The sequence below is a fragment of the Eublepharis macularius genome, chromosome 4 (genome assembly GCF_028583425.1).
Source record: "Eublepharis macularius isolate TG4126 chromosome 4, MPM_Emac_v1.0, whole genome shotgun sequence".
Classification (NCBI taxonomy): Eukaryota; Metazoa; Chordata; class Lepidosauria; order Squamata; family Eublepharidae; genus Eublepharis; species Eublepharis macularius.
The window spans coordinates 101,157,678-101,170,766 of record NC_072793.1 but is presented as its reverse complement, the minus strand read 5'-3'; the positions used below and the strand labels follow the sequence as shown (position 1 = coordinate 101,170,766).

Sequence of the window (13,089 nt, the reverse complement as noted above, 5' to 3'; positions counted from 1 at the left end):
ATGGAGCAGAGAAAGAGAAGGAGACAGGCTAGAAGAGATTCTCTCAGCAGGAAGGAAGGCAGGTACCCATTCACTTAATTCCTTGCCAAAACCACCCCAAATCTCTGCCTATGTGTTGTTTGTCAATACTTTGTTATACTTCTGTGGCTGTTTAAAAAATAAAATATTCAATTAAACCACAGCAGCTGTTAAGGGAATAGAAATTATCTTGACCATGTTCAAAGCAAAACAAGCCAAAACTTTGGTGCTGTGTGTCTGCCTATCTACCATGGATTTGAACACAGAGGACTTGGCAGCCTAAAGTCACTTCCACACGAAGTATTCAGTCTGAAATGGATAGTAAGTGGGGTTTTTTCCTGCTTCCACATACCGATATGGTGCCTTCAGGTATTTTCTAGCTTTCCCTTGGCCTTGCTGTGATCTTTCCTAAACGTGCTTACTCCATTTTCTTTGAAAATGTATAGCCAAGTCAGGGTTGTTGCCTTCTGGATGGGAAGGTCCAAATCTTTCCCAGTTCTGTTCATATGGGCACCATTTCTGTGCCCAGTGCTCCACAGCCACCACTCCCCCTAGTGCCACCAGAGAGCTTTTTCATTTTTTAAACAAAAAAATCGGTAATGGCATATTACTATAGTGATAACACAATAGGGATACAGTAGTTACCAACTTTGAAAAAATGAAAAAAGACCTCCAGTGGTTTGTTGGGGAGAGGGAGGAGAATGGTCACTGTGAGGGACTGGGGAAGGAGAAATGTGGGGACGCCTGGTGTGTGGATACTCTGTTGCTGTCACGGCAAATACCTCTGCATTCACAGCATTGCCATGTGCCAATGACCTAAAAGCCAAGAAGGAATTATCTTTGGGCCTTCAGCACTGACTGGAGCCATCATTCCTCCTTCAGATCCATCTTTCTCACACAAAATGGCTGGAAAGGAGGTATTGTAATCTGCCCCACAGCTGCAAAATATATATCAAGTCCCATAAGGGAACCTAGTAAACATATATTGCCATACATCTATTAAAACTATATGGACGGCGGAGTGTTTGTCCAGCTGGAAAGGATACCCGTCTGACGGGGAAATGTAGAAATGTAATGTAATAATAATCATAATAATAATCCTAAGGTTCCAACCATCACAATATCAACCCCAAGATCTCTGGAAAGATGTCCTATGACCAAAGCTGGATGATAGGAAGAATAGACTTCAGTCGTATCTACATTACCTTTTATGTTTCACTGAGGTTTCAGGAAGGGTTTTTTTGAGAGTTACATTTGGAAAAGCTGTTGTGTTTGTTCATATGATACTTTCTTTTATCATCACAATCATTATTCTGGAGTGCTCTGGAACACAAAGTATCAAAGGATGTCGAGTGAAACTCAACCACTAATCTGCAATCCTGCCAGCTAGTTGGACTGATTTACAAGTGATGTTTGCTATGAGGCTCTTTTATTTCTCTCTCTCTCTCTCTCTCTCTCCAGATTTGGCTGCATCAACACCTCCTAAACGCTGGGTGTTGGTTTCCTTAGAAGTAGATCCATGCATTCCTACACCATGGCATCACCAGACAGGATGAGTGGCTCAGATAATGGACTAGATGAGACAGAGCTCAGTATCACTCTCACTCTCCGGATGCTTATGCATGGAAAGGTAAATGCACTGGGACTGCCATATTAGGCTGTAATCCTGATCCCATTGTAGTCAGTAGCAAATTTCCACTGCACCAGGACTATAATGTCTAGGTTAAAAGCGTTAGTTACTCCTCAACTCCAAGTTCCAAAACCTAATGAGCGCTATCCTGCTGGCTAGTCAGAAGAGGAGCCTTAAACACTCCTCCCATGCATAAACATCCCCTACGCAAATAATATTTTGCAGTATGTGGTGAGCCTTGCAATGGGAAGTAGACAGTTTTAACTCTTGTGAAAATAAATTTGCAAGTGAAATGATCAAGATATCTAAGTTAAAAAGTACAAGTTCACCTGAGTGATTTCTTTAAAAAAAAATAGGAAAAGGCTCTGATAATGAATGTGTGAAAGGGCCAATGGCCAGCAAGAATGACAACCTTCTCATTCTGGTTTCAAATTCAGAATAACCCATGCTGACATTTGGAGGAAGAAGAGTTCAAGTAACTCATTTTGGGGCATTGCAGAACACTTGCTAATGTGTAAATCTTCTCTAATTCAGCTTTTTTTTTCTTTGTGTTTTTGCAGGAAGTTGGCAGTATTATAGGCAAGGTAATGCTAATGTTGTTGCTATGTGTCGTGGCTGTTTGTTATATCTGTGAAGCTGTGTGAGTCTAACCAACTCTAACCATTTTTTCTTGTTCTGCAGAAAGGAGAGACAGTGAAGAAGATACGAGAACAAGTAAGTGCAATGGAGAGAAAGCAGCCCCACTCTCAACCAGGGTGGTATGTCAATCATACAGCTGCCAGCTGGATAGTTTTCAGATGTGGTATGATATGGAATGCATATGGAATTCTGGTCATTTTGTATGCAGAAAGCTATTGTGGGGGAAATGAGAATCCAGAAAGAGAATCATGAAGGACACATGGTGGGGGAGGGCAGTGGTCTGGCGCAGCATTATTTGCCAATATTTCTTTAAAGTTAACTTGTTATTCTCCATAAAATTTTGTTGTCTTTAAATAATGAATTCATATATCTCTAGCTCCCCACTGTTGTATAGTAAACTTAATAATTATGAATGCTGTTTAGTGGATGAGATCTATATCTCTCACTGGAGAATGTGCTCAGGTTTTACTGAGAACACTGACTACTTTTTAGAGCTGGTCTGCACAAAACACAACTTCCTACACAGATATTTCCAGTATAAATGAGGCAGGATTTGTTCTTGGATTTGTCGGCTTCAACTAAGCATGGACTTGGGGTAAGCCCATCACATAGAAAAAAAGAAAATAGGATTGGGAAATACAAAATACGGAAGGAAGTATGAACTATTATATTTATATTGGGAAAAGGTTTAGTTTCCCCTTTGATAACAAATCTGACATAAGTGTTATTAACTCTTCTATTTCTCATGACATGTAATGAAAGTGTTGCATATCTTCCACCTACAATTACTATTTTTCCTTGGTTTGGTTCCTAGAGTACTGCCCGGATCACCATTTCAGAAGGAACCTGTCCAGAGCGGATCACCACTATTACAGGATCAACTGATGCTGTTTTTAGAGCTGTTTCCATGATTGCCTTCAAGCTGGAAGAGGTATGGTAACCACCAGCTCCTGCTTCTATGCAACACGGCTTGCTAATGCTCATTATGAGAAATGTCTGCTTTGTCTACTAGTGGAGAAATAAAATATATGGATGGAATTCTATCAGCCACCCAATTAGCACACCTAACCATGTTTTGATTTGTAGCAGTATAGTATCTGCTCTGAGCTTGAATATTCTTAACTGCTTGTCTTATTCTAGTGATCAATCAAATGATATTATCTTGGGGATCTGTGAAAGAAGAACCAGATAACCACAAGGAAACTCAGCCCAGCACTAACCATTAACTTTCTTCGAGTACCTGGAACAAAGGGTGCAACATAAAATTTTATAAACTTGCCAGTTTCTAAAGGTGACTGTGACGGAATCCGTTCTTTTGAAGTTCATCCCACTGATTTTGCTTCATTCCAGGACCTGGGAACAGGACCTGCCAATGGGGGCACTATATCCAAACCACCTGTAACACTTAGGCTAGTCATCCCAGCCAGCCAGTGTGGCTCACTTATTGGCAAAGCAGGAGCCAAAATAAAGGAAATTCGAGAGGTGAGGACTTTGTAAACAATTTATGACTGATTCCTTTTACTGCATTCTTCTCTGTAACTTACTTATATGGTCAAGAAAACCAGTGTCTTTTATATTGTTTTCAGTATCTTAATGATTTTTCACAGTTGCTCTTACTTCCACTCTACCTGAATTTCTGTTTTTAAAATACTAAAAAGCTGTCTGAGCTCTAGAGACTACTCCAATATAATTTTCTTTCTTCTTCAGCTCGAATTGGGGTTTAACTACAAGTTTCTCATCAGCATTATTTTTGGAAAGTCTCATCAAATGAATTTATTTGTTTGGAAATTGCATAGGAATTGTGATATAAAAAGGAGCCCTTAGATTCTCTGAATAAATGGATTGGCCATTTAAATACCCTTGTTACAGCGGTCAATCTGTCTTTGGTGCTGTTTCTGACTGGGCAGAACTCCATGTGGATAGAATTAGCCATGAAAGACTGAGGGTGTGTTTCCAGCCCCTGTTTTCATTGCAGACCACAGGAGCGCAAGTCCAGGTGGCTGGAGACCTTCTCCCCAACTCCACAGAGAGGGCTGTGACAGTTTCGGGAGTACCGGAAGCCATCATTCAGTGTGTGCGACAGATCTGTGCTGTTATCCTAGAGGTACGGTTCTTATCCTTTCCATTTATTTTTGCTGTCCTATTGTAATCAGGTAGAGACAGCACTTGATGATGTGCCCTCATATTCCATCACTGTGAAGAATAGGCTGAGTATTTATTTGTGTTTGGATTAGACTGGTCTACATTTTCTTCCAAACTTTCATTGACATAGTTTAGGGTTTTGGTTTTATATAAATGTTAGTGGAATACCCATTCCAGATAGTGGAATTACGTAAGAGCTGGTGACATCCTTTCTTAATTGACTTTGCCATGCTTACTTTCCACTGCTGTTTTTTCATACTCCGTTTATTCCTTCCATATTTGTTTCAGGTCCCAGCCAGCTGTAGCCCATCTTAGTGGCCATGCTAGTGAAATGCAAAACCACAGGAAAAGTCGTGCGTTTGTGACCACCAGTCATTCCTCCAATCCCCACTCTCTAAACTCTATCTGCACTCTTTTCCTTAGGAACACCTATATTTTATCCATTTTTTCTATTAATTGTTAATGAGTGAAATTTATCAGACTCTGGGTTTGGCATTTCATATTGGCCTGGCAACACAAAATCATAAAAATAGCTACATTTTTATTTATTTATTTATTTATTTATTTATTTATTTATTTGCCCTCTTGAGTTTGCTGTGGTATTGGCACACACAACAGTTTGATAGTCTCAGGGTCAACCTATAGGGGAAGACATCTAAGAAGAGTCTTCTTTCTTGACTAGAATCCAGTCATGAAATAGAGGCAGCAAATAAAATCAGAGTAAGGATGGGGAAGGGAATGCGTAACACTTGGCATGTGGGATTTTTTTCCTGATAAAAACTGAGCTCCTTGGAAGAAAGGCAGGATAAATATACATTTAAGATGGAGGGATAAAAAATGGGTATTGAGTTGGATGGTCTTTCTTAAAAAGCACATTGATTCCTTCTCTGATTTCCTCCAGTCACCACCAAAAGGAGCCACCATTCCTTATCATCCCAGCCTCCCCTTGGGACCAGTTCTCCTCTCAGCCAATCAGGTAAGGGACACATAAACCTCAAGAGAGAATTTTTTGTTCAGATTAAGAGGAGAGTGGACCAAGTCTTTAGTTCTGGCCTTACCCCCATAACTTAGAACATAAAATACCAGTCCAGGATGGAACATATCTGAACCATGACCATCACTCTTGTTTCTCCATTCATGCTTCTCCTTTCTATCCTTCATCAAAAGAGACAGGAAAGCAATTTACGCAATTCATCTTTTTTATAGAGCAAAAACCAAATCCATGTTTATTACAGAGAGTCCATGCATCCTCCATATGACCACTAGATGCTGGGGACAGGGGGAGTCTGTTTTTTGTGCGGCAGGGAAATTCTTTCTTTTTTAAAATAAATTTTATTGGATGGGTTAACATACATTCCACAAATCATTTTACAGCATATTTTCCCATTGTATTGATATATGTGCCCCACCCCCTCCCCCTTTTCTATGTTGACTCCTGAAAGCACTATGACTCCTTTATTTCTTATCATTAACTCTACATTACTTTCATTTGTCCCTATTATTAAAGGCAAAGTTCTAACTTATTCTTTATTATTACATTTCTATAGTTATCAATAGACTACTCTTATCCTATCAGATCCCCTTTCTTTTCCAAATAGATTTTGAATTTCTCCCAATCTATAAAAAATTAACTTAAATTTTGTTCTCATAACTTTCTTATCAATTTGTTCATTTCTGCCATATACAACATTTAAATCCAGTCTTCAACATATTACAATTTTGCTTCTTTAACCAATTAAATATAGCTTTACATATTTGCCGTAGATTCAGTCCCTTAAGTAGCTCTTGTAGCTTGAAGCTGGAAACTTAGTCCATCAGGTAATTCCCATCTGTAGCTTGAATTTGGTATTTCTGTCTCTCAGCTTTTGTGCTAGTTCTCTGTTCTTCTTTCTTTCTTGCCTGATCCTGCTAGGGAGCTCTTTCATGATTCTTACTCTGCTTCCCTCCGTTAACAGAGAACTTTCAAATTGCTTCTTCGAAGTTTCATCTTTCGCTCTTCTGGTTATCTGTTGAGCAAAATTAACTCTTGGTAAATTCTTCTGCTGTACATAACTGGAGTTGACTCTGTATGCCAAATCCAAATTTATTATTATCTCTTCTGACTGCTTGTTTAAAAATTCTGCCATAGCTTCGATCATTTGTTCTTGCACGCTCTGCGTTATTTTCTCTAACACATCGCGAATTCCCAGCTGAATTTCTGTAGCTTTATATTCCATTACTGCCACACGATCTTGAAATGCTTGTTTTTCAACTTTTAAACTGGGTGACAAATCGGTGGTTTTTTGCTCCATCTCTTGAGCTGTCTGCGTTGTTAATTGTAACTCATTCTTCACCTCCACTTCTGCTTTTATTAAATCCTTTATGTTTTTAATCAAACTTTCTTCCATTTTCTGCATAGATTGGCTCAATTCTTTATTGCCCTCTATAACTTTTTTCCCAGCGATTCTATAGCCGTTCCTATGGCAACCTGCCATTCTTTTTCCACTTTCTTCATGCTCCTAAGCTGCTTTTCTCCCCGCCCCAAATATCCATTTTTGTATTCCACTTTATTTTTATTTTAGTCGAAATCGTCTGTTTTCTTTAATTTAAAAATCCAATCTACTTTAACCTCACCAAATGCCGGGCGGAGATTCTCTATGGTATCTTTCTTCGTCCTTTTCTCTTCTCGGAATGGTGGGTATCTACTTCCTTTTGTCCTCTTGTTGCTTTGTCTTGCGTTTTTCCTTTGTTTTCCTTCTGTGGTCTTCTTTGCTGTTTCCACTTCCTTCTTGCTCTCCAAATTAAGCCTCTCTAGGCAGTGTCTCTCGCTGTTCTCCATGCATTCTGCCCTCTCGCGATATCTGCTCCACAGCTTCTCAGCCTGCTCCCCTTTCTCAATGCTGGTTATCTCCTCCAAAACTGCAGGTATGCATAAACAAAAGTTAATTTCTCTTCTTTAACACTTTATAGTCTATCGAATTCCACTTTTTCCTTCAAAATGCCTTGCTTCTTTCTTGCTCTATCAGCTCAGTCCACAATATTAGCTTTTATTTAGATCTCTCTTCTAATTAAGTCTGAAAGCAAGATAATGATCTTTACCTCAGTTTGTTCCATTTGGGTCTTTCGTGCCGTTTCTTTCGTTTCTAATTGGCCAAATCTGGTACTGAAGCTTGGTTTCTGGAGACCTTATGCCAAGCAAATGACTCAAAGAGCACTGCAGAGATTTTAGCTTGCCCTTCTCCGAGGGGACCTCAAGGCGATGAGGAAAATCCTTTATCTAGGACCCACCCCCCCCACTGCCGAGATCACTCACTTTCAGGGTCTCATAGCATTCCGGCCCCTCTTCTACCCGTAGAGGGGTGGCAGCAGGCGTTCTAAGCACCTGGCCTGCCCAAACAGTCGCTTTTGATAGCCCAGCTCCCTGGACCACATCAGGTCTCCATTAATCCAAACCGGAAGTCCCCAGAAACCCTTGCTTTCTTAAAGTTGTTCTCCTTGCAAAATTCTGCCCTATCATCCATAATGCATTCAGAGACAGGTTGAATTAATATTGCTACTATAGAAAAACTGAAATTCATTGTTGTTAAGAATTTAAACTTTGGCCAAAGATGTTATGAACTGATGTAGTTTACAGAAACAATGCAGTACTAAGTGGCTAGATAAAATCAAATTACAGCTAAATGTATTTCTGTATACTATGTTATTGTCCGGTGATGCCATCCTCCTGTCCACCACCCCCACCCCCACCCCTGCAGCACCAGGCACTGTCCTCAGGCCCTGCAGTGCTGCCTTTGTCAGTACCTCAGCTGCAGGTGCCCATACAAATCCAGGCCACCTTAACCATTGGGACAGCAGCAGCCAACGCCCAGGCACAACCCTGGGCAACAGCATCCAGCCACCCAGCTGACTAACTCTTCTGCTGCGGTTGCCCAGGCAACTCAACCTCAGCCAGGCCTCTAGAAGGTTGTTGGCAGCATGAGCAGGGCAAGCACAGGCCCCAAACTGCCAAGGGAACCCTGGAAAGGCTTCAGAAGCAGCAGGGGCCAGCCAGGCAGCGAACAGAGCAAACGCCTCTGCTTGATGGAGAGTGTGGATGGAGAGTGTGGAGCAGGGAGACTGCAGCGTCGACTCTGCCCTCCCATCAGATAGGCTGGGAGAAAGGCCACTGAGGGAGGATGGGTGAGGACTGGGAGAAGATCCAGGGAGGTGGGGTAAGGAGAATCTTTTAAAGGCAGGTTCCTGTAAGGGCCAAGGAGGAATTTCAGCCAGCTGGAGTGTGCTGTCATTTCCAGGGCAGGAGAAGAAACAAGGTGGTGCAACCCACTTCCTTGATCATCTGAGGCTGGAGGACGTCTGCATGGGGAACTGGCAGGATGGCAGACAGTTGCGGGGAGGTGCCAGTGAGGGAGGAGCCTCACCGTTAGAAAGAAATTGAAGAAACCCTGGTGCAGTTGTTAAAACATTGGACTAGGAACTGGGAGCTTTGTGTTCAAATCCACACTCCACCATGCAGCTTGCTGGGTGACCCTGAGCCTGTTACCGTCTCTCAGCATAACCTACCTCACAGGGTTGTTGGTGTAAGGATGAAGGGGAGAAGTGGAGGCTGATTTATGCCATGGAGGAATGGTGTGATAAAATAAATAAAGTCATAGTGTTTGCTTAGATGGTCTGGGCTTGATGAAGAAGATGCAAGTAGGATTTCTATATCATCTTTCTTCTGATTTGATGGTCCTTTCTCCCCTTTAATAGGTCAGTGAATATTTTAGATACTAGAACATAGGATTTCCTGGGACATACTTTAGTATGCATATTTGAAATCCTTTCTCCTCTTGCAGGGATTCTCCATGCAAGGACAGTACAGTGGTTTGTCTCAAGCTGAAGTAAGTCCAACATTTCTATCTAAATGAATATTTACATTTGAATTCACTCTGCTGAGCGGTTCCATATTTAGTTAGGTCTAGGCCAGTTGTTCCTCCTCTAGGCCTTTACCATCCCTAATTTCTTATGCCTGTTTTCTGTTCTGGGTTTGCTCCCTAGGCTTTTCATTCTCTTCCTCCTATTATCAAGGTCACAGAGCACGGCAAGTTCATGACCAAAAGCAATAATACCAGGAAAAAATGTTTATTCTGTTTAGCATGGCCAGCCTTTATATTCTTGGGGGCAGTCTGTTCTCCAGCACTTAGTCAGTAGGCTGGAACCCTTCAGTGTGATCAGCATTGCTTAGCAGTAAGGGTTCTGTATATATGGATCACATGCACTTGGGTGTTATGGGGTCATCGGTTTGGCATGTGGGGGGCAGAGAGAGTGCAGGAATGTTTCCTGGAAGATTCCCCATAAGAGGCAGATTGATGAGGCCCTTCTGCCTTTCCTGAATGTGTAAAATATTGCAGAGCAATGCATTCCTTGTAAAATACTGGCACAGTGTTTTCCTCGTAAGTGAAATTTACAAGTGAAACTCTGAGCATTTTTTTCAATCAAGAGAGAGGCTAGATAAAAGTGTTACAAAGTCCACATCTGGCCTTCCAGATAATCCAGAAGTTGGTGACTACAGCTGATCTTTGCTCTCGTGTTTCTGTAGTAAATTCCAATGGCAGCTGTACAGAAGCTACTTTTTCTTCTGTGCTCCCTCCATTGCAGAGTTTGGTATCCTCAGTATCCTAAATATGGCTTCCTCTGAAGGATCCTGCCTCATTGCCAGATGTTACCTACAGCAGTCCTTTGCTCCTTTCTGATTTAACAGCGCTAAACATTTGCTTTGGTCTTGCTCTCTTGCCATCTAGGCTTAGGGAAACTTCAGCCTCCTAACAGTTACGCTTCATCAGAGAGAAGGTGAAATAGAGCTTCCTTTCACTTTGCTAACTTCTTCCTCTTGTGCAGGTGACGAAGTTGCAGCAGCTTTCTGGGCACCCTGTCTCACTTTCTTCTTTGGGACAAACTCCATCTATAGTAGCAGGTGAGAGGAACCTATTACAGTCCCTGAATAGTGATCCATAAAACCACTTTATTTTGTTTTGTTTACGTTATTTATAACCTGCCTTTCTCACAGAGGCTCAAGGCAGATTACACAGTGTGAGTCAGTCAATATCAAAGACATTTCAATAAACATGTTATAGGGTTTATAGATGCGAATTTGTAAAGCTTTAAAAACCCACAGAAATCTGACACAGAGCTGAAGAAATGCTTAAATAGAACATAAGAAATTCTACAACTGACATATTAAGCAACATAGGAACTATCCAGTAGGATCATACTTATAGCAATAGTAATGGAATCCATCAATAATTACAGCAATAGTAGCAAAATTTGTGGTCCCTCCCTATCCCTTTACCAATGGATCTTTATGAGGCCACTTCCTTACAGTACAGCCCTCCTATCTAAGTAAAAATCCCTCTTGAATATTCAATAAGATACCAAAATCCCACCCACCCCCAACACCTCAGGTTTTATCCAGAAGATCAGTGAATATGTGCTGTGGCTCCTTTTCTGATACTCCTAGAAGTCCCCATTCAAAGACGTGTAATAGTCATAAAGTGGGAGGGAGGAGAATGGAGTTTCTGCTTGAGATAATTGTATTGCTTTTGGCACATTTTTCTTAAGAAAAAAGAAGAATTCAGAATAGATGAGCTCCACGGTGTTGTAAAAGGGAGAGCAGGGCTTCAAAGAACTAAATAAAACACTAAAGTTTTTAAATTATTATATCAAGGCTAGCAAATTTATAGCTCAGAAAGCTGAAGAAGAATATTGCACCAGGACTAAAGAGAGGTAAAGGCTGGTTAAAAAAACTGACATAAAAAGCTAAGAAATGCATATTTGTTGATCATCTAGGAAAGCCCTGGGATTATTCCCTTTAGCATTAGAAGAGCAGCATTATTAGCCAATGGGAATCCTCACCAAGCTGGAGGAGGATGGGGATGGGCTCCCTCTGTCTGGAATTCTACAGGGACTATCTAAAATTAGTCCCATGTAATGTGACCTAAGCTAAATGACATAAAACAAAAGCCTCTTCGTGGAGATGTTGATTGCTTTGCAGTAGCTGGGAATCCATCCAATCCCTTCACTGTCCTCCTTGCTCTTTCCATGCCTTTGTGCTTGGAAAGGATTCTGTGGAGGCTGGACATCTTCTTTCTGCTGTGGACTGTGGATGCACCAACTTAGTCCTCCTCCTTTAGGGAAGGCAGCCGCAGGATTACAAAAGGCCAGCCCAGGAAGCAGCCAGGCAAGAGGCAGGAGAGCCCATTGTCTTGTTTTTTCTTTTTCTTTTTAGGCTTGGACACAAATTCTCAGAACAGTTCTCAGGAGTTCCTGATTCCCAATGATGTAAGTCAAGCTTTGATGCAAGTTACCAAGTTGGTTTGTTGGGCTTTTTAAATTGTACATTGCAGCTGCATCCGCTTCAAGTGAGATACCTTCTGATTTGAACTTTGCAGAGGCATTCTGTGTTGAAAGTCATATCCTTATATGTTCACCACATACTGTTCCACTGCCCACACTGACACATATTACTAGAGAGTGGCTTCATTCACACAAATCCAAATCTCAAAATTCCTAGATGTAGAAATCTAGTCAATGGCCAACATCTGCCGATGAAAGGGGCTCACACCACCAAGTGCTGTCATGCAGCCATCTTAGGAGAAGAAGCAACTCTTCTGTGATGTCAGCCCCTGATTTGGGAGGGAGGGAATTTAGCAAAACCCCAAGTTACGCTCCCCCTCCTCAGAGAATTCCAGATTCAAGAGCTACTCTCTCTCTCTCTCTCTCTCTCTCTCTCTCTCTGCAAAGTTATCATTTGGCAATAGGGTTCACGTGAAATCCCATGACATTTCCATAAACTGAATCAGATCACTGGTCTATCAAAGTCAGTAATGCCTGCCCTGACCAGCAGTGGCTCTCCAGAGGTCTCAGGAGAAGGTCTTTCATGACACTTTCTACCTGATCTGTGTAACTGGTGATGCCAGAGATTGAACTCAGGGGCCTTCTGCCTATAAAGCAGACTCTCAACCACTTACCCACAGCCCCTCATTAAACTAAAAGTTACTAACTTTTATGGACCCTTCTCCTGAGCCTTTAATATGCAGACATTAAAAAGACAAAACCTTTCATATCGTATAAATGCTGGGAAAATCACAACTGGGAAAGGGTGGGGGGGCTGTAGTGGGCAGTCCACTGAGACAGAATATCATCAGCAACAGAAAAGGTTTAGACTTTCTCCCTCAGCCTCGTGTGAGCTACCCTTTGCTCTCTCTACATCTACGAGTTACAGCCTGGAAAGGGTGAAAGCAAGCACTAGAGAGGAATGCACCAGAGTTTCTTGTGCCCCCACAGGCAGTCAGCTGCCCAGCTGCTGACATGCAGCCAGGCACACAGCAGATTCTGTTATGTAACCTCAAAAGGCAGAAAACAAGTGGGCCGACAGCAGCAACACTGACCTTTGTACTGCTCTCCAGCTGCAGATGAGAACCGGAGTCCTTCTCAAGGATTTTGTTTAAAGGAAAACTCTTACCAAATTAACTCTTTTATTAACAAAGGTCAGTTCCTGCCACAGTGTGGTGGAAACCTGGAACTGCATGACCCAATTAATGCTTTTTCATCCACCAACTCTCAGGCTTCTTCACAGAGACAAATTCAGAACGAAGATGCTTGCTGCTCTATATAATCTTGGGCTTAGGGCATAGCCTGTGTTT

At 41.7% G+C, this 13,089-nt stretch overlaps 1 protein-coding gene across 1 annotated transcript in view; it reads left to right on the top strand.

Moving 5' to 3' along the window:
* Window positions 1–13,089, top strand: part of PCBP4 (poly(rC) binding protein 4) — a 48,307-nt gene that overhangs the window by 31,263 nt on the left and 3,955 nt on the right. The window contains exons 2-11 of the mRNA XM_054976981.1: window positions 1,480–1,648; window positions 2,209–2,232; window positions 2,330–2,362; window positions 3,102–3,218; window positions 3,638–3,769; window positions 4,263–4,391; window positions 5,331–5,405; window positions 9,244–9,288; window positions 10,286–10,361; window positions 11,673–11,725. Coding sequence (XP_054832956.1) covers window positions 1,538–1,648; window positions 2,209–2,232; window positions 2,330–2,362; window positions 3,102–3,218; window positions 3,638–3,769; window positions 4,263–4,391; window positions 5,331–5,405; window positions 9,244–9,288; window positions 10,286–10,361; window positions 11,673–11,725 — 795 coding nt within the window. The 5' untranslated portion in view covers window positions 1,480–1,537. The remainder of the gene's footprint in view (window positions 1–1,479; window positions 1,649–2,208; window positions 2,233–2,329; window positions 2,363–3,101; window positions 3,219–3,637; window positions 3,770–4,262; window positions 4,392–5,330; window positions 5,406–9,243; window positions 9,289–10,285; window positions 10,362–11,672; window positions 11,726–13,089) is intronic.